This window comes from Nicotiana sylvestris, chromosome 5 (assembly GCF_000393655.2).
Source record: "Nicotiana sylvestris chromosome 5, ASM39365v2, whole genome shotgun sequence".
NCBI lineage: Eukaryota > Viridiplantae > Streptophyta > Magnoliopsida > Solanales > Solanaceae > Nicotiana > Nicotiana sylvestris.
Genome location: NC_091061.1, coordinates 145,994,743 through 146,015,829, shown reverse-complemented (window position 1 = coordinate 146,015,829; position 21,087 = coordinate 145,994,743). Strand labels below are relative to the sequence as shown.

Below are 21,087 nucleotides of genomic sequence, written 5' to 3'. Positions count from 1 at the left end.
TTATAGCGTTTGGTGTACAAAATTTTGCCAGGTTTCATCTAAATTCATGGGAATTAATTGAGTTTGGCTTTTTCCCATGAAATCAGATGAAACCACATATAATGGCAAAACTTTGTACACCAAACGTAAGGTCAAGGCGTTTTGCTTTTTTATAGCCTCAAAACGTTTGCTGAAAACACCACGAGGAATAGGACATTGGTTGCAACAAAAGAATACATAACAACGATGAAAACAACGCCTCACCAAAAATGATCCACAGAAATGTCAATTCCCACATCCACAGAGAATGCTAGTAATATCCGAAAACTGAAAATACTACCAAAAATTCTCATTCAATAAATAAATAGTGACATATGTTCCCAAGAAAAGTACCATAGAATAACAAAACACGAAAACTGAGAAAACGAAAGAAAAGATTCAAAGAAAAACATCACAATCTCTCCCCAACTACAAACAACAACCTACTAGAAAAGCGTACAGAAATTCAAGAAGGGATATTTCCAGACAAAAGAGGGTTGCCCTCTCAATGTGTTCAGAATATAATCCACATTGCACTGTAAACATGAAACAATATCAGCAGTACAATGTTGTCTTATCGCCCTTCTTTCACAGCCCCACCTTCAAAGACTGTCTACGACAGCAAACCTGAGTTCACTGTCGACATAATAGCAAAAGCAGGAAAACAAAAAAGGAAGATCTCGACCAAAGTAAAAATAGCAGCAGCAGCACCTTAGAAGCACTTCCTGTGGACAATGGATGGACCAGACTCATCGTACTCACCCTTTGAAATCCACATCTGATTAAGCACAGAACAAGTCAAGTTTAGTACCACAATTCAATGCAGTTTATTAAAATGGCAAAACAATATTCAAGTGAAGATAAAAATATAAGGCTTGCCTGCTGGAATGTGCTAAGGGATGCGAGGATGGATCCTCCAATCCAGACACTGTACTTTCTCTCCGGTGGAGCAACAACCTTAATCTTCATGCTGCTAGGAGCCAAAGCCGTGATTTCCTTGCTCATACGATCAGCAATACCGGGGAACATGGTTGAGCCACCACTGAGCACAATGTTACCGTAGAGGTCCTTCCTGATATCAACATCACACTTCATAATGGAGTTGTAGGTAGTCTCATGGATACCTGCAGCTTCCATTCCGATCATGGATGGCTGGAAGAGGACTTCTGGGCAACGGAACCTCTCAGCACCAATGGTAATAACTTGTCCATCAGGCAATTCATAGTTCTTCTCGACGGAGGAGCTGCTCTTGGCAGTGTCAAGCTCCTGCTCGTAGTCAAGAGCCACATAAGCAAGCTTCTCCTTCATGTCACGGACAATTTCCCGTTCAGCAGTGGTGGTGAACATGTAACCTCTCTCAGTGAGGATCTTCATCAGGTTATCAGTTAGGTCACGGCCAGCAAGGTCCAAACGAAGAATGGCATGGGGCAAAGCATAACCCTCGTAGATGGGGACAGTGTGACTCACACCATCACCAGAATCCAACACAATACCTGTCATAAGATACTCATAATTTCAGATTCATAACACATTGCCGATCAAGGAGAAGATTTGGATATGAAAAGACTGATACTTACCAGTTGTACGACCACTAGCATACAAGGAAAGGACAGCCTGAATAGCAACATACATAGCCGGAACGTTGAATGTCTCAAACATAATCTGGGTCATTTTCTCTCTGTTGGCCTTTGGGTTGAGAGGTGCTTCAGTGAGAAGAACAGGGTGCTCCTCGGGGGCAACACGAAGCTCGTTGTAGAAGGTATGATGCCATATCTTCTCCATGTCATCCCAGTTGCTGACAATACCGTGCTCAATTGGGTACTTCAGGGTCAAGATACCCCTCTTGGATTGAGCTTCGTCACCCACATAGGCATCTTTCTGTCCCATTCCAACCATAACACCAGTGTGGCGAGGACGACCCACAATACTAGGAAAGACAGCTCTAGGAGCATCATCCCCAGCAAATCCAGCCTACATTTCGTAAGTGTAAACCAAAAAATTAAAAACAACTGAGAATATGACTAAGGTAAATTTTACATAAAGTGTTTAACTATCATAACTCCATCTTTGCAAAACATAAAAACTAAAAGAATAACTGACCTTCACCATTCCAGTTCCATTGTCACAAACAAGGGGCTGAATATCCTCACCGTCAGCCATTTTCTATTCAACTGCCAATTAAAAAAGAGCATTAATAAGCATTCCTACTTCTAGAAATGGTAATAAACCAATAGCAAAACAAATACATGTAGGTATTGGAGAAGAAGATAACATCCCAATACAGATGAGGGGAATCCAAAGTGAATATCTTAAAAATCGGGCAAACATAATAGCAAATCTAAATGACACAAAATTCTTCTCACTCTACAACTTAACATCTCCTTGAATCCAACCAGAGATTTAAAAAGAGAGTAGCAAAGCTACGAATCATAATTTGCTCATGCTCCACGCTCATTTTCAGCTAACATATAGTTCATATACAGACACACATATATACATACATAGAGGTATCCTATAAATCCAAGGACAAAAACAAAGGAGAGAATCAATCTAAATTCAAACAAAAAACAACGTTTTTTTCTTCTTAAGATTTCTTTTTCGCTTTTCGAGATTGTTATCGAAAAGCCACCACAAGAGAGCTATTTTGCACTATTCAAAACCATTTGAAATGGAATCAAACAGTAGATCAAGGAGAATCCATAGCAGATCAATTTCATAAGGGATCCAATTCATCAGATCCCGAATCATATTAATCTAGAACCATTCAAAATTCAACCATCCAGGATTTAGAAAATACCCATTTACCATCAAGAAATCCTATCTCTTTTACCACTTTTTCTATAGATCTCAAAACTGCACCCCACATATATATCACAATTTTCCTGCTTTTTCACGTAGCTCAATCCCATAAAGATCTACAAGAAACAGAAAAAATATATAAGTTTAAGAGAGACCAGATCTTGGCTTACCGGGAACTGAGAGGAGATCGGAAAGAGGTCACTGGAAAGTAGCAAAGCAACCGGAGATGATGGCCTGCGGCTTTCTCGAGAGTATTTGGAAAATGGAGAATACAAATGAGGAATCTAAAAACAATAGGGAGGCATATTTATATACCAAGAGACAAAAGAGGGCTCTCAATTTAAGTTTTTAAATTATTTTTTCTTCTTCTTTTATTTTATATTTTATTACTGCAGTAAATGTTTAGTTGTAGGAATTTGAATTTGAAATTTAAAAAGACAACACCACCAAATGACAAATTTGCCTTCAACGTTAAGATGCTAAAGGACAAGCTTTTCAATCAATTTTCAAGGTCCATAGATTTATAATCATTAATTTACGAAATTTTTAAGCATCGTTGAACTTTCTTTCTCTTTGTCATTATTTTCCTTTAATTGTGTTTCAAAATAATGCAAAATTTTGAAGTTAATACTTATTTATCTCAATATATGAGGTATTTACAACTTATTTATCTCAATATATGAGGTATTTACAACACATCATAATGCATTGTATTAAAATGTATGTAAATTATGACTAAATATTAAATGTAACAAAAGATTTGAGACAAATGCATTGACACGAATCTTTTTGTCATCAAAATAACAAGTTAATAAAATAAAAGACGGAATGGTGAAACCTTTTATAAAAGAATGATAATGAATTTATTTGTACTCAATGTTTATATTTGATCATATTATTTTATTATAAACTCATGTTTAACTGAGAAATTGGGGTGTAATTTGTGAAAAAAGTATATGTAAAGATACATCATACATACATAATGTAAAAAGGGGGACATATTGTTGTAGTCTTCCTTTTGTGATTGGCTTGCAGAATTTTGATGACCTAGAGTCCTAGACCTTGTGGGATCAAATTTTTAAATATTTAAATTTTGGGTTTTGTTCCCCAAAAATATTAGAATATTTCTATATCATTAGTAGTAGACACCTAAAAGTTGTCATCATTTATCATTTAGGTATATTAACTAATCCTTGTTTCGGTTGAACATATGTAATATGTCCAAAATGTACCAATTAGTTATTTCACACTAGTTTAGAAATAGATCAAGCTCATATCTCTAACTGTTTCTTGCGTAGAATAATTAGCCAATTTAATCACTTTGGCGTGAAAGATGAATCTAGGAAGAAGTACGCAAAGCTGTCCAATGTGTGAAAATAATTTGTTCCAAATGTAATCAACAATTCAATTGGCCAATTATTTCACGTATGGAGCGTTTGCTATAGGTGTTCAATCGGAACAATACCTAGTTGAATTATCTAAATAAAAAAATCGTGACAACTTTAAGTGTTTACGTATGTAATTGTCAAAAATCTGCCATTAGAGAGAGAGCTTTAGCGTGAAGAAGAAGAAGAAGACAGTGTTTGGGAATTTTTCCAACTGTTTTATTACTATAGTAACTAACTGATACATACAACAACACGACATAATCTCTGTGACCTCTCTAAGTTCTAATATTCACACTAGTCCTAACTAATTAGATTAACTAACTAATTAGTCTAAGTCTAATTACTAGTAACTAACTGATTTCCAATACTTCCAATCCTCCCCCTCAAACGGGTGGATGAAGAATGTTCAAGACACCCAACTTGCCTAGTAAAAAATGATGTTGCCCTGAAGGTAAGCCTTTGGTGAGAAGATCAGCATGTTGATCCTTAGACGAGACATACTGAGTAGTAAACAGTCCTTTTTTATGTGCTCTCGAATGAAATGGCAATCGATCTCAATGTGTTTAGTGCGTTTGTGGAAGCTAAGATTGGCAGCTATTTGCATTGCTCCCTTGATGTCACAAAACAATGAGATTGGTCGAACAATGAAAACTCCTAATTCTGAGAACAAACCCAGTAGCCATATAATTTCAGAAATTGTTGATGTCATACTACGATATTCTGCCTCTGCACTACTTCTTGACACAGTGTGCTGCTTTTTTGACTTCCATGATATTAAGGAATCACCAAACTTGACTGCATAACCACTAACAGATCTTCTTGTCATTGGATATGCTGCCCAGTTAGAGTCGCAAAAAGCAGTCAAAGTATCTACCTCCCCTCTCTTCAACAAAATACCCTAGTGCAGATTTGAGATATCTCATTACCCTAAGAGCAGCATCCATATGGGACTTCTTAGGTAGTTTCATAAACTGACTTAAATTTTGCACTGCATAGCTGATATCAGGCCTAGTGACAGTAAGATAGAGAAGTTTCCCTATCAATCTTTGATAGCTAGTGACATCTGTCAAGGGGTCCGCTTCCTTAAGTCCAACAGCTTAATCATATTCAACTGTTGTGAGTTTCTGATTAATCTCAAGAGGTGTCACAACTGGTTTGGCACCACTCAATCCCAGCTCAGAGATAAGTTCCAAAGAGTATTTTCTTTGGTTAAGTAAAATCCCATGTTTGGACCTCAGAACTTCAATGCCCAAAAATATCGCAATTCTCCCAAGTCTTTAAGTTTGAACTGCTGGTGTAGAGTTGCCTTAGCTTCATCAATCAACTCTTTATTGTTCCCAGTCAATAATAGATCATCCACATAGATAAAAATGATCACAATATTTGTTCCTGATTTCTTTGTGAACATAGAGTAATCAAAAGTACTCTGTACAAAACCTACACTCACTAAGGCTTCTGTGAGTTTCAGATTCCATTGTCTGGAGGCCTGTTTGAGACCATATAGGGACTTTAGCAGTTTGCATACCTTCTGCTCCCCCTGCCTTTGAAATCCCTTTGGCAAGTCCATATATACTTCTTCTAATAAGTCACCTTGAAGAAAAGCATTAAACACATTCATCTGGTATAAAGTCCAATCTTTTGAAGCTGCCAAAGCAATCACAGACCTAACTGTCACCATTTTTGCTACTGGTGAAAACGTCTCATCATAGTCTAATCCCTCCTGTTGATTGTACCCTTTAGCCACCAGTCGAGTTTTGAACCTCTCTATTTCCCCATCAACTTTAAACTTTATTTTGTAAACCCACTTAGAGCCAATAGAAGTTTTTCCAAGAGGCAAATCTACTACTTCCCATGTTCTGTTGTCCTCTAGAGCTTGCACCTCATGTTGCATAGCAGTAATCCACCTCTCATCTTTAAAAGCTTCCTTGAAGGTATAAGATTCTCTTAACACTGAGAAGATAGAGACATAACTCTTGTACTTAGGAGACATTTTTTCATATGACAAAAAATTAGATATTGGATAACTGCATTGTGATGATTTTTAAAGTTGCACCACATAATCCTTTTGCCATATAGGAAGATGTTTCACTCTTTGAGATTGTCTTCCAGGCACAGACTGTCTATCAGATATATTGGAGCTTGATTCAGCATTTGGAGCAACAACATCTGCAACATCAATGTCCTCTAACTGGACATGATCATTGTGTACTTCTGCATCATGAATATTTCATCTGCATCAGGTTCATCTGCAGCAGATTCATCTATCTCCTCCATGTTTAAGGCATGTCCAATATCTGCATCATGATGATCTATGACTGGTTCAGGAGGAATAGAACCTCTTGATCCTTCATGTGAGACTGGACTTTCCTCTGAATGCCTAACTGTTGGTCCAATTGATTTAGAAGTTGGTAAATCAAGCTGCAAAAAACTGGCCTCTAGATTGTCCTGTGAGTTAGAATATAAGTGCATTTTCCTGAATGGAAATTCAGACTCCCTGAAGGATACATCCCTGCTAACAAAGAAATATTTAGTGGTTAAATCATATAACCTATATCCTTTTTGGGTGGTGGAATATCCCATGTGTACAGCTTTTCTAGCTCTAACAGCAAATTTGTCCTCTATCACCAAGTTAGTTGCATAACATAAACACCCAAAGACTCTTAGATGAACTATAGAGGGTTCTTTACCATGCAACATAGCAAAAGGGCTCTTTTCATCTAAGATCTTAGAAGGTAGTCTGTTTATGATGTATATTGTTGTTTGTACACATTCCCCCAAAAAGAGACTTGGAACATTACTCTGAAATCTTAAAGCTCTAGCAGTGTTAAGTATGTATCTATGTTTTCTCTCAACTACCCCATTCTGTTAAGGGGTATAGACACAGCTACTTTGATGAATAACACCTTGTGATCTCAAAAGATCACTCCACTGTTTATTAAAGAACTATGTCCCATTATCAGTTCTTAAAATCTTAACACAAGTATCAAACTATGTTTTAATCATGCACAAATTGCTTCAAGAAAATGATAGTTTCATTCTTAAACTGCATCAAAAAAATCCAAGTAGCCCTTGAGAAGTCACCAACAACTGTAAGGAAATAGTGTTTCCTGTCATGAGTTGCCTTCTTGTATGGTCCCCAAACATCCATGTGAACAAGTTCAAAAGGTCTATTACTCCTTTTTTTCACTATCTGGAAAGCTTAACCTACACTGTTTTGCCAAGGGGCAAACATAACATTTATTTTGTATCTCACTATCTACTTTATCTGCAAGAAAAGAACATGCTACATTACAGGAATAGAGGCATGGCCAAGCCGTATATGCCATAGATCCTCTGTATCTCCAGTTGAGACCTTCATACCAACATGAGCTGCTAGTTGTCTGATTCCTTTTCCCTTCAGCACATATAATCCTTCATCTTCTTTACCAATTCCCTTCATCCTGCCATTGTAAAGATCCTGAAACACACACAGTTCAAGTAAAAATATGGCAGCACAACTCAGATCTCTGGTTAGTTTGGACACTGACATTAGGTTGAACTTAAAATCAGGCACATGAAGCACATTTTTCAGTTTATCAATAGCTGACAAAAAAGAGCTCCCAATATGTTCTATTTTTGCACAACCTCCATTTGGCAGTGTAACTTTTTCTCTTCCCTTATCAGTTATTTTGCTCACATCACTCATCAAGTCTAATGTAGAGGATATGTGGTGTGTGGCTCCTGAATCCACAATCCATCAAACTTTCAGCTCATTCAAAGCTTCTACATTAGAGGATAGTGTAGTAACGTTACCTGCATTATTAGCCTGAGTTGTAACTTCACTTGGTGAGTCTTTGTTGTTGAGCAATCCCAAAATTTGTTGATATTGAGCTTCTGTGAAGAAGTAGTCTCCCTTAAACTGTGTTGCTGCTTGTGAAGGTTGAGTTATTGATCCCTCTACATAGTTAGCTGCAGTAAGTGTTCCTCTAGGTTGAAAAGGTTTTCTTCCCTTAAAGTCTTCCGGATAGACAATGATTTTAAAACAATTTTCTTTTGTGTGGCCTTTCATACGACAATGGTCACATTGTGGGAATTGTTTCTTTCCTCTGTACCCATGTCCTCTACCAGCTTGCATAGCCAGTGGATCTCCTTTATCAGCCATAGAAATACTTCCCATCGATTGCTGACTTTCATCTTGAATGATTAGTGCATATGCTTGATTAAGAGTTGGTTCAGTAGTTTTCATTAAAATTTGTCGACGAGCTTGCTCATATATATTATTTAGCCCATCTAGAAATTGCATCACCCTTTGTTGATGCAAATGAGTCATGTATTCCTTAGATCTAGGACAACCAAAGTCTTGAAATGGCACTAGAACATCATATTCAGCCCATAACTCCTTCAACTTAGTAAAATAGACAGATACAGAGTCGATCCTTGTGATAATCTTGAGATCGATCTGTGCAATTGAAAAATATGTACTCGATTCACCTTATCAAAACGCTCCTTGAGGTCCTCCCAGACTGCATGTGCATCCGATGCGTAGATGATTCCACTGAGCAGGTCCTTCGAAATAGAGTTCATTATCCAGGAATGTACTATCGCATTACAAGTCTCCCACTCCTCCAGAAGAGCATCCTTGTACATCTCGTTAGCACATTTTCCTGTTACAAACCCTAGCTTCCTTTTGGTCTTAAGAGCAGGTCGCATCGATATACTCCACAGTCCATAGTTCTCTGAACCTATGAGCTGAATTGGAATTAGAATCAATCCAGGTATATCAGAAGGTTGAAGGAAAAGAGGAGGCGTATGGTCGATATTCTCAGTCGCCATTGACGCACAAGTTTCAGAGATCGATCTTCACGATTAAGCACAGAATTGTTGAAATTAACACTGCTCAATTCAATTGAGTAGGAAATTGGTCATATGACGGTAAAAAGCTTCACGAATCAGTCTCCATGGCTCTGATACCATGTCAAAAATCTGCCATTAGAGAGAGCTTTAGCGTGAAGAAGAAGAAGAAGAAGAAGAAGACAGTGTTTGGGAATTTTTCCAACTGCTTTATTACTGTAGTAACTAACTGATATATACAACAACACGACATAATAACTATGACCTTTCTAAGTTCTAATATTCACACTTTAGTCCTAACTAATTAGATTAACTAACTAATTAGTCTACGTCTAACTACTAATAACTAACTGATTTCCAATACTTCCAATAGTAGTAAACCTAGTGTCTATTCAATAGAGTTCAAATTGCCTTAGCTTATGCATTGTGACAATGAGATATTTTCATGTGAAAATTTCTATTTTCAACTGCAGATTACAATTAGTTTCTGAACCAGCTTTTGCCTCCCGAAAATAAAACGACAACTTTTTATAAGCAGACTAATCAATTCAAGAATTCAACATTCTTTCATACAAATGAAATATCGAACTATCAAAAATAAAATCCTATAATGAGATATCAAGAAAGGTAACTTGGTAAAATAAATGCGAGTTATTAGCAAAAAGAAATGTACAAGTGAGAAAGCAAGTAAACTCATTACTGAATGCCAACCATAATTCCGGCCAAGAATATTTTGTCAATTTTCTGAAAGCTTAAAGTAGAAACTTTTTTGTATTTCTTTTGTCAAATTATTTAAATGCCAGATTGGTGTGGGAATAATTTCAACCATTACAGGAAAAGAGAGGAGTGTGCATGACCTGTCATTGACAACCTTTCAAGCACGTACTCCCCTCTTTATCTTTTGACGTGTTCGATTTAATCTCAGCCGTTCGTTCCCTTAGCCCATTTCTCATAGACTTTTTCCCATTCTTATTTGGGTTTAATTGAAGATTTTGTCACAATTGTCATGGAAGGGCAAGTTACACATTTGTCGTCCGCCAAAAATAATTATATATGCTAGCCAAATATATAAAATATAAATATATATTAATATACAAAAAATATATTGTATGATTTATCGGATATTATTTTTGGAAGAGATTATACTATATACTTTTTTCGTGATTTATCCATTAATGAATGGATAGCTTATATATTAAATTATAATCCTTTAGTAACTACTTCCTCCGTTCACTTTTACTTGGCATGTATATTAAAAATAGATTTTCATTTTTACTTGTCACTTTACGCATATCAAGAGAATATAATTTTTTTTTCATGTTATACCCACAATATTTATTACTTATTTCAAATCATTTTCTCAAATCTAATAAAATATGCATCAATTAATATGGGTATCATAGTAAATTATGCATTTTATTTATTATTTCTTAAAAGGCGTAAAAAGTAAAGGTGCCAAGTAAAGGTGCCAAGTAAACGAACAAACTAGTGTTTCCCCGCATGTTGGGTGCAACGCCGTGAACGGCTTATTCAGACCAGACATATCCGTTTGTCCCTTTTTCACTCTTTTATTTTTTTTCTTTACCTGTTTTTCTGTTTCATTTTCTTTGGTTTCTGTTTTTGTTTTTAGTATGTTTCACTGAGATGGTATTTGCTCGAGTCAAGAAGTACATTTTTTCGTTAACTACTAATGAAACAGTAATTACAAGGTGGAACTGGGAAAGTGCAGCAAGGGTTATAAGTTCAGCATCAAGGCAGCTTATTTGTCTTTTCAGCCACAATATCAAAAAGTTCACTGAAAACAGTAACTGTCTACAAATAGTAAATGTAGATGCAAAACTATTAGAGCTTTCTTGTTAGTAAATGTCAATATTATTATTTGAGATTCAAATATTTTTAAGATCTTTTTAACTATATTTATAGTTGTTTTGAAATTTATAATATATTATTTAAATAAATAATATAGTAATTGCAATATTACAATAATATTAGAATATTATTGGAATTTATCAGGAAAAATAATTGCAATAATATTTCTTAGAATTGTCAACGTCTTTTAAGATGAAAGGAGTAACATATAGTAACAGTCAGATTTGTTCATGTACTATTTGAAATTGAACAATTTTTTGTTGTTAGACTTTAGTCTAATATTACCCTTGCAATTAGGAAAAATCTCGTTTTTGCTTTTGACACCTGTTGGTGTCAAACTTGGAGGGGTAAACTTGGATATATATTTTTCTCGAAAAATTTGGAGAAGTGAAGTCCACCTATTTCACGTTGGAGCTTTGAACGATTTGCTGGCAATAACGATACCTGTGAACCAAAAATGTAATAAAGGACAAAATTGAGTAATATTGACAGTACATAAACAAATTTAGCCCTTTTATAGTAAAACTAGGAGGAAACTTTTTAGATGAAACGTTTTTTGTTTGTCTAATTTGATATTGTTTCCCATGTTTTCACTATATAATATATAATTTATCATTTTACATCTTAATTGACTCCTTCACAAAAGTTGCCGGCGGCTTGCTCCTTCGGAAGATGGATCAATACTTTAAGAAATCAATTAGACAAAGAAATAAAATTTAAAAAGATATGAAACAAAGTACTTAATTAATAACGTCGTGCAACACGGCTTTCGACCTCAGCATATTTACATTTATCATAATGTTCAAAGACTTTAGTTGTATGACTTACAAATAGAAAATTATATCTCCACAATGTAGACTTTGACTTTGATACTTAGGAAACTATTAGGTTGATTAATTAAGAACGTTTCTCATTAGAACTAAAGAAATCGTGCACAATTCTCTTGCTCCCTTCCTTTTAATTTGTTTGAACCTTTGTAAAGTACAAGGGTCAAATTGACTAATTTTTTGTGTGAATTTTGATATAGATTCTCTAAGCTTATTGAAACAAAATTTACATATTGAGAAACTACATAAAAAGTACTATAAGTCACAATAATTAATAATTCAGAATATTCAATAACTATTTGCGAAAAAAATATGATTAAAATAATCTTGTTTAACTCTTTAAATAGTAAAAAGTCCATTCTTTTTTAAAACAGAGGAAGTATCAGTTTATTGTGATAACATATCTATAAGTGGGATTATTTCTTCTATATATGTATGAAGGGTGTATTGGAATTTACATTATAAATAAGGGAAAAAAGGGCAGGAGAATTAGGTTAATGTAAATCATGAATTCTCAAAGTTTATCCTCCTGTGATCTCTCCAAAACAAAAATGTTGCCCTTGTCATCTCTGCCTATCCTCAAATTCTCATCAACATATCTGCATTTTTTCAGATTAAGGATAATAGATTTTTCCTCTACCTACCATTTTAAGTTAGTGATGTAAAATACATAATAGAAAATGAAAAAGAAAATGAATTATAATAAGAGCTTAAAGTTAGCGAATAAAGGATACGTAATCTCAAGCCAGCCCTCAGGGTTGAAGATGCCAAGAAGAAGATCGTAGTTCTTCTGAAACACGTTCATCAACTGTTCCAATTGCAAGCATAAAAATTAAATAGTAGTAGTAGTTTTTTTTGATATGTCGAGGAAGAGGTAAACCCAAAAATAAAGAAGATAAAGAACACCAAATTTTAACGTGGAAAACTCTTCAAATCTAAGGTAAAAACCACGGGATCACAAAGATCCAAAAAACTCCACTATAACAATAAGAGGACTACAAAAGTTCTCCAAATTGGTTACACAACAAGTGTCAAACATGGAGCAACAATAGCAACACGAGCAACAACTAATCAATTGAAGAAAGAGGAGAATCCACAAAATAAAGCTGATGTTCGAGGCTCGAAGTCCAGATGCTACGAGCCTCCAAATCCGATCTCCACCGTTCAAATCTAAGAACAAGATGTTACGAACACTCAGTCAATATTTCAGCCCGATCCAACGATTAGCGAATCTGTTAATGTAATTTGAAATTGGCTGGTCGGAATAAAAATCTGCAGCAAAACAAATACTTTTCTTCTCTCTTCTCTCTTGATGAAAGCTCTCTCAAAAATCACTCTTATGTGCTTAAGTCTTTCAAAGACTTGTATCAATGAGCATAGAATAATTCTCCAAGGTTGTCCTATTTATAGATCATGAGTGGTGCTTTCTCTTAAAGCCAAAACTCACTCAAAATAGAAATAAACACCGAATCCAATTTCGAATAGGAATGAAAACCAAAAGAGAATAGGATTAGGCCATTGGACCTTTGGCTGGACAATATGGGCATGTGCCCAACAAACTTCCCCTCCAGCCAAGGGGCCAAAGGTGTCTTTAAGTAGAGGAACTATTGACAGGCTTCATGCCTGCCAATTTTCTACAAAATTCATGTTTATCTGCAACCACCGCCTTTGTCAGCATATTCGAAGGATTTTCATCATATTGTTAGGTATTTGCCATAATTTTCTTACCATATTTGGTTTCCGATTTGTTAAAGGAAGGGCAATATAATTACCTTAATTGAGTTTTTCTTTTTGTAGAAGAAAATTATAATTCTCCTATACTTGGCTAGTCGTTTTTCTTGTAGGAAAAAGTTTGGACTTTTATAAATTGAGGATCTTTCCTTCTCATTCAGCAGCATCCACAATGTAGCCATATAGAGTTTGAGAGTAGTGTTTAGGGGGGAGAACTTTACCGGAAAAGTATTAGTGTGTCACTTGTGTTTGCCTCTTCGTGAGGTTATTCTCTCGATATTTTGTACTCTCTTTTTTATATAGTGGATTGATTAGGTCAGTTGACCGAACCACGTTATATGTTTGTGTCTCTTTTGGTAGATTTCTCTTTTGTTGGCTTATTTATCGTCGTTGAAGGTTTGCTTTGCTAGCTTCTGCATGACACCTGATTTTTCGGTCCTAACAAGTGGTATCAGAGCGAGGTTCAAGATAGGTTCATCTTGACGGGTTCAGTTCTAGCTGCAACATATTTGACGATAATCGTAATTTTTTTTCCGAAAAATTTGACCGGTGTGCTACGCATGTTGAGACAAACTTTGTGGTGGAGATTTGGAGATGCGACCTGTTGAAAGCTATGTGAAAAAGGTGGATCAAGTTTATTTTGTCAGAAAATTCCGGCCAAGAGGGGAGAATTGTTAGGTGTTTGCCATAATTTTCTTACCATATTTGGTTTTCCTATTTGTTGAAGGAAAGGACAATATAATTACCTTAATTGGATTTTCCTTTTTGTAGAAGGAAATTATAATTCTCCTATACTTGGCTAGTCTTTTTCTTGTAGGAAAAGGTTTGGACTTCTATAAATTGAGGATCCTTCCTTCTCATTCAGCAGCATCCACAATGTAACCATATGGGGTTTGAGAGTAGTGTTTAGGGGGAGAAATTTACGGGACAAGTGTTAGTGTGTCACTTGTGTTTGCCTCTTCGTGAGGTTGTTCTCTCGATATTTTGTACTCTCTTTTTTATATAGTGGATTGTTCATCTCCGCCGTGGATGTAGGTCAGTTGACCGAACCACGTTATATGTTTGTGTCTCTTTTGGTAAATTTCTCTTTTGTTATCTTATTTATCGTTGTTGAAAGTTTGTTTTGCTAGCTTCTGCATGACACCTGATTTTTCGGTCCTAACATTTTTCTCTCTCTTTGTTTCTGGAAAAAATATTTTTAAACTAATTTAATGTATAATTCCTCCGTCCAAAAAATCATGGTTTTCCTTTTTTTGAAAGGATAATTGCACTATTTTTTGTTTGAAGGATGATATAAGACACGACAATTGAGTTTATGAGAATAGTTTTATAACTTAAAACTAACACAAAAAATTAACAAATTCCGAGCATTTCAATTTACAAATGCTTGTTCTTGCTTTTTGTGGAAGATAATCCGCACATAGCGTTTACATCATATATATAGCAATTAATTATAAGAGTCATATATTAAAGTGGAAAATACATTATTACTTAACTTTATAACACACATGTCGCGCATTCATTTATTTGCTACAAACACAATGTGCATATAACATTTTTATCCCCTGACTCTACTCTGATAACTTAAGTTTCCAAAAATAATCAAACTTTTCTGAAACCAAACCAATCATCCCCGTAAATCACAAAACATTAAAATAAAAAAATAAAAAAGTGAGAAGCATCAAAAAGGGGACGTGGCTCTAATACTCAAAATAACCGATCGGATCATTACATCTGCTATTTGTGCACATCGCCCGTCTACTAGAAGCAAAATACTACTACCACTTTTGTAGGCAAGTAGTTTTTTCATCTGATTTTCAATTTTAAAAGAAAATTCTGTGTAGTTATTTTGGACAATGATAGTTCTAATTTTGCCCCTAGAAAACTAATTAGAATTACCTTTTCGCAATGAAGGAAACATTGTTAATTCATACCTGGTCTGGTGTTATTGCAGAACTGTTGTAGAAAATGGCAACTCTCTACAGTGAAAAATCAAATCAAAAACCAGAAAGAGGAAATAAACAAAAAATGAGTATCTGAAAAAAGGTAGAGAAATCTCAACTGATTTGGATGCAATCTTGAATCTGGCTTCGATCCTTAGCTCTCCACTCAATAAACTTAATCCTCTGGCATTAAACTTTATCACATTCACAGCTTTTCCCTCCATTTATCATCATTAAAATGTTTTGAATTAGTCCAAAATGACAAAATAACAAATAAACAGTAATAATCTGTAATATATCATGTTGCAGAAATACAAATTTCTTAACTATATACTCCATTTGTTCCTAAGAATTCCCAATTTTCATTTTATAGTTATACCGAAAGTGTAAAATTTCTCAAACATGAGAATTTTTTTTTTAGATTTTAATTTCTCATGTTGCTATGTAGCAATAAAGAGTTAAGATGGGAAAAAACCTAAATACTTTTTATAGTACAGTTTTTAGGAAAGGGTGGGAATAAATTGTTTTTATTTATTAAATTAAAAAAAAGAATAAATAACTCATTTTATCTTTTTATGACCCAATAACAAATTGCTCTAATAAGTCCCCAAAAAGTGAAGTTTTGCCCAAATATAACCATAAGACAAACAATTAAAAAAAAACAGAAGTCCATAGCATCTTATGAAAAACATACCTCAGAAGTATTAATATTCTGATACAAATCCCCAAGTGTGATAAAATCTCTCAATCCTAATTTTGTTCTTCTTGATCCTAGAATGCTTATAGTACTGTATATAAGCTTCCAACTTCCAGCTACCTATTCAATTCCAAGAGTTCCAAATCATTTATTATTTCACTCATAAATGTACAGCAATTCAATTCAACTGGATTTGTATAGAAAAAAGATTTTTAAAAAATTATTATTATGGTATGGCACACTACCACATCACCTTATCTAGAGATGAGGTTGGTTCAGGAGTTGGATTTTGAGACTCCAGTTGCTTGACCAACTCCTCAATTTCAGATTTTTTGTCAGATGAGGCTCCAAATATTCCTCTATTAATTCCTAAAGAATATTTTCAAAAAAACAAATATAAATAAAAATGAATATATTGATAAAACTAATATAAACACAATATATTATTGTGATATCGTTAATTTCTTTCATAGTCTAGAAATTTTCATCTTGAAAAATGATATGATGGCAGACTTGAGAATTTTGAGCGTATGGGTTCTGAAGTGTAGGACAAGATAAATTACTAGGTTCGAGATAGATTATTTACACACATTCCTTGATACAAAATACTGGGTCAGCACTTGGGTGGGGTGGGGTGGGGTGGGGGGTTAAAAAGTAGAAAGAAGTCAATGAAGCAATTACCTTGAAGTGCATCATAAAGTTCAATCTTGATTTGGGAAGCATCAGCTCTGAAATCTGATTCTGAGACTTGAACATTCTGTTGTTCTGCAGCTTTGTTTAGAGAAATGGTCCTTTGTGCAAATGACCAATCCCCAAATCTTGAAAACTTCTTATTATTATTATTAGTGGCTGAGACAGTACTTCTTTGAGTTCTCAGCATTTCAATGGAGTTTGGTAATGGAGGAGACAGGTGTGAAACTGTGATTTGAGGCTTTACTACAAGCTTTGTGGCCATTGGACTAATAAGATGAGCTCAAATTAATGGAGTATAAGGTTCTGGTCTTTTTTATTTAGGCCTTTTGAGAAGAAGACGAAGTAAAGACTGGTTTTGCCAAAAGATATCTATCTTGTCCTTGTGGTAATGTTTGGCATAGCTCTACTTGGATTTGTTGTTTTCAATTTAATATTTGTATTTGTGAAAACTGTGGTGTCTGCTCATTTTGCGAAATATCATAATTATTTTATCAAATAATCGTTATTTTTTGTGTTCCTTATTTTTAAATCGATATTATTACATCATGTTTTCTTTGCTTCGATTTTATTTTTCTGGTTGTTGTAACTATTTCGTTGTATGTGGTTTGTGATTTTGCTTTATTGAGTTGCGGGTTTTTCGGAAACAACTTCTTTATCTTCCCTAGATATGGTCACATACTACCCTCCCCGAACCCTACTTATGAGAATATACTGGGTATGTTGTGGTTGAACTGTTATCTTTTATCATCAAAGTTGTCAAGTAATTTTGTCACTAAGTATTAGATAAATGAAGAAAAAATAGTACTATCTAAGTTAATAATTAAATTATAGTTTTTATAATTTTTATGCACTTTATTGATGGATAATTTACGAACTTATATGTATAGCAACTTTGTACTTAATTTTTCATTCTTGTGAGTTTTGTATTTCCAAGTACTCCACTAAACAACATACAGGGGTACACACATTATTATTTAATTGTAACCTGTAATTTTATATAGTTTGTTGTAGTTTCCTTTTTTGACCAGCAGCAGCTGTATAAAAAGTGCTGGCTACATGATTCATTTATTTATAGAATCTCTTTTCATTTACAGATCTATGGCCTCATAGCCTTGCGTTTTTATTCTTATTTAAGATACAACAACAATAACAACAACAACCCAGGAAAATCCCACAAGTGGGGTCTGGGGAAGGTAATATGTACGCAAACCTTACCCTTACCCCAAAGGGGTAGAGAGGTTGTTTCCGAAAGACCATCGGCTCAAGATAATAAGAAAAACAAGAAAAACAAAAAAACAAAAGGGGAGAATATTAGTTTCACCATAGAGATTATAGGAAAAATAGGATCCTAAAATGCATAAGAAAAATACAAGGCAGAAAAGATGACTAGTAAATAGATCTAGCACCGTAAAGAGAAAATATTAAGACACGACAATGCCCCTAGTAATTTTCGATTAAAACCTTACCAGACTAGGCTCACAATGGAACAAAGTAATGCAAGACTCAACTAGCTCCGAGCCTACAACTGTAATACTCGACCTCCACAAATTTCTATCAAGTGTCATGTCCTCGGAAATCTGAAGTCTCGCCATATCCTGCCTGATCACTTCTCCCCAATACTTCTTAGGCCGCCCTCTACCTCTTCTCGTGCCCTCCACAACCAGTCGCTCACACCTCCTCACTGGAGCATCTGGGCTTCTCCTCATTACATGCCCGAACCATCTGAGCCGCGCTTCTCGCATCTTGTCATCAATGGGAGCCACATGCACCTTCTCCCGAATATCATCATTTCTAATCTTGTCCATCCTGGTGTGCCCGCACATCCACCTCAACAGTCTCATTTCAGTTACTTTCATCTTTTGGATATGTGAGATCTTAACAGGCCAACACTCCGTCCCATACATCATGGCCGGTCTAACCACCGCTTTATAGAACTTACCTTTGAGTATTGTTGGCACTCTTTTGTCACACAAAACTCCGGATGCTAACCTCCACTTCATCCATCTTACCCCAATACGGTGTGCGACATCTTCATCAATCTCCCCTCCCCCATAGATAACTGACCCAAGGTACTTGAAGCTTCCTCTACTTGGGATAACCTGTGATTCAAGCCTCACATCCACGCCCACTTCCCCCGGCTCAGTGCTGAAAATACACTCCAAGTATTCCGTCTTCGTTCTACTCAGCTTGAAACCTTTAGACTCAAGAGTATGTCTCCAAACTTCTAGTCTCTCGTTAACACCGGTTCGTGACTCATCGATCAGAACTATGTCATTGGCAAATAGCATGCACCATGGCACCTCCCCCTGTATATGATTTGTTAACGCATCCATCACCTGGGCGAATAAGAATGGACTGAGCGCAGAGCCTTGGTGTAACCCCATTTCAACCGGAAAGTGCTCAGAGTCGCCTCTTACCGTCTGTCACACCTCCTTTTTTGCCCGCGCCGCCGCGAAGGGGCGCGGAAGGGAGTTTTTCCAATTAAGGGACAATCGAAACAAGATTTTATTTAAAGATTCAGAGTCGCCACTTGGGAGATTTATGGTGTCCCAAGTCACCGGTTGAATCCCGAATCGAGGAAAATATTGACTTTGTTTAACAGTCTGCGCGCCAGAAATCCGGATAAGGAATATTGTTAACCCGGGAGAAGGTGTTAGGCATTCCCGAGTTCCGTGGTTCTAGCACGGTCGCTCAACTGTCATATTCGGCTTGATTATCTGATATAATACATGTTGAACATATGTGCGAATTTTAACTTTTAACCGCTTTTATCATTATTATTATTTTAACAGAGAATTGCAACATCGTGAAAATATATCTCGAACCACGTCACATCAATGTACCCGTGGTTATCGACATATTTCGACTCTATTGAGATTTGAATTTGGGTCACATAAATGTGCACCCGAGTTTAAGAAAATAAATTGTTAAAGGCGCGCCTAAAGCGACTAGCGTATCATTATTTTGGGTAAGGCCGTGAAATTTGCTAAACGACCGATCCCGAAGTCTATACAATTATTAACCATTTATTGAGGGCCCCGCAACTTGTGCGTTTTATTGGGTGAGGCTCATCTCATTTATTTTAAAAGGATAATCTTAAATTGCCTACATTTTTTCTATTAAATTTGTCTCTAAAAAATGAAAGAGAAAATGTCCTAATTTATTTACATGCTTATGAGTTGTTATAGTCGGGTTCCGAACGCAATTTGTTAAATCAGAATGTAAGCACAATATGGACAGCCCGTTGGCCAACGTGGACCCAGGCCCAACGTGTATGGCACAAAACTGGACCTGGGTCATCTCATTCACATGTTACTACCTAGTTACATTATATTAGGCATGCTCACAATTTGTCAAATTAAAAAAAAATTGGCAATCTAATTTTAATCCTAAACCATTTACATGCTGAAATTAACCAATAGTATCTAGCTAAACAATATTCCTACAAGTTCCGAAACGGTCTATTCGTTTAATGAGCTAACTGTTGAATGTTTAAGAATAGTCTAAATCAGCTAACATGCTTTTTGAGACATGATAATCATCCAACAATAACGAACTAACTGGACAGAGTTACTACACCATTTATTTATTTTTTAGGCAATACATAGACAGTTCGTCCACTAAGCTACTGTCAGATGTTCCATTATATATATTAAACAACTACATGATTCCGATTTAGAGGAAGCTAAATAATGTATATATACAAATAAAATTCAGAATATAACTAAGATAATTCAGAACTTCCACTCTTCATTTCATATTCATGCTTCATGTTCAGTTTACAACAACCAGCGTGTTAGTTGTGTACCTGATATTGGAAGCAAAAGAAAAGGAAGATCAGCAGGAATGCAATAGCATACAACAACAACAACAACACCCAGCAACAGATTTAAAAAACCGAGCAGAAATCCAGCAACAACCAGTGAAGTAGTAGCAAATAACCAACCAAACTCAAAGAACAAACCAAATGAAAATCCAGAAACACCAACAATAATCAACGGGCAGAAACAAAGTGAATCTTTTTCAGATTGAAAGACCAGTTAATGTTTAACCCTTAATTTCTGAATCCGTATATCCAGTGTATTCAGATTGTATATCGGGTGTATACTACTCTCTCTTTAAATTTCTAGAATGTTTTTTCTGTTCCGAAAAATCCTCAAATCTCTCTTAATATTCAGAAAATCTCCTATTCTCTCTCGATATTTTCGGAATTCTCCCCTACTTCTGTCAAGCTCTCCCTTTTAATTGTGTCTAGCCCTCTTATTTATAGCCAAACTTCAATCATTTAAAAT

At 35.4% G+C, this 21,087-nt stretch overlaps 2 protein-coding genes across 5 annotated transcripts; both read right to left on the bottom strand.

Moving 5' to 3' along the window:
- Nucleotides 1–313: 313 nt before the first annotated feature.
- On the bottom strand, nt 314–3,102 carry LOC104242450 (actin-7). The gene is made up of 5 exons (XM_009797499.2): nt 2,988–3,102; nt 2,119–2,189; nt 1,596–1,989; nt 898–1,511; nt 314–796 (listed from the first exon to the last, which is right to left on the bottom strand). The coding sequence occupies exons 2-5, from the start codon at nt 2,176–2,178 to the stop codon at nt 731–733; spliced, it is 1,134 nt and encodes a 377-aa protein (XP_009795801.1). The 5' UTR covers nt 2,179–2,189; nt 2,988–3,102; the 3' UTR covers nt 314–730.
- Nucleotides 3,103–12,002: 8,900 nt separating this feature from the next.
- On the bottom strand, nt 12,003–17,207 carry LOC104242451 (fibrillin-5, chloroplastic). Of its 4 annotated transcripts, XM_009797500.2 has the most exons (7): nt 16,784–17,203; nt 16,356–16,471; nt 16,100–16,222; nt 15,525–15,623; nt 15,397–15,441; nt 12,466–12,539; nt 12,003–12,330 (listed from the first exon to the last, which is right to left on the bottom strand). In XM_009797500.2, exons 1-7 carry the CDS (start codon nt 17,055–17,057, stop codon nt 12,246–12,248), a joined length of 816 nt encoding a protein of 271 aa, XP_009795802.1. In that variant the 5' UTR covers nt 17,058–17,203; the 3' UTR covers nt 12,003–12,245. The 4 variants fall into 4 exon arrangements, with proteins under 4 accessions (XP_009795802.1, XP_009795804.1, XP_009795805.1 ...); XM_009797502.2 differs by lacking the exon at nt 12,003–12,330 and having other exon boundaries at nt 15,362–15,441; nt 16,784–17,207; XM_009797503.2 differs by lacking the exons at nt 12,003–12,330; nt 12,466–12,539 and adding an exon at nt 12,673–12,901 and having other exon boundaries at nt 15,362–15,441; nt 16,784–17,207.
- Between the last annotated feature and the right edge of the window lie 3,880 nt (nt 17,208–21,087).

Bases quoted from the DNA above. Each gene is read 5' to 3' on its own strand.
- LOC104242450 (XM_009797499.2), bottom strand. From the start codon at position 2,178: ATGGCTGACGGTGAGGATATTCAGCCCCTTGTTTGTGACAATGGAACT. The intron at 1,990-2,118 runs GTCAGTTATTCT...TACGAAATGTAG, and splicing joins ATGGAACTGGAATGGTGAAG to GCTGGATTTGCTGGGGATGA. The intron at 797-897 runs GCAAGCCTTATA...GTGCTTAATCAG, and splicing joins CCCTTAGCACATTCCAGCAG to ATGTGGATTTCAAAGGGTGA.
- LOC104242451 (XM_009797500.2), bottom strand. From the start codon at position 17,057: ATGGCCACAAAGCTTGTAGTAAAGCCTCAAATCACAGTTTCACACCTG. The intron at 16,472-16,783 runs GTAATTGCTTCA...AATATTCTTTAG, and splicing joins ACTTTATGATGCACTTCAAG to GAATTAATAGAGGAATATTT. The intron at 15,624-16,099 runs GTATGTTTTTCA...TGATAAATGGAG, and splicing joins AGAATATTAATACTTCTGAG to GGAAAAGCTGTGAATGTGAT.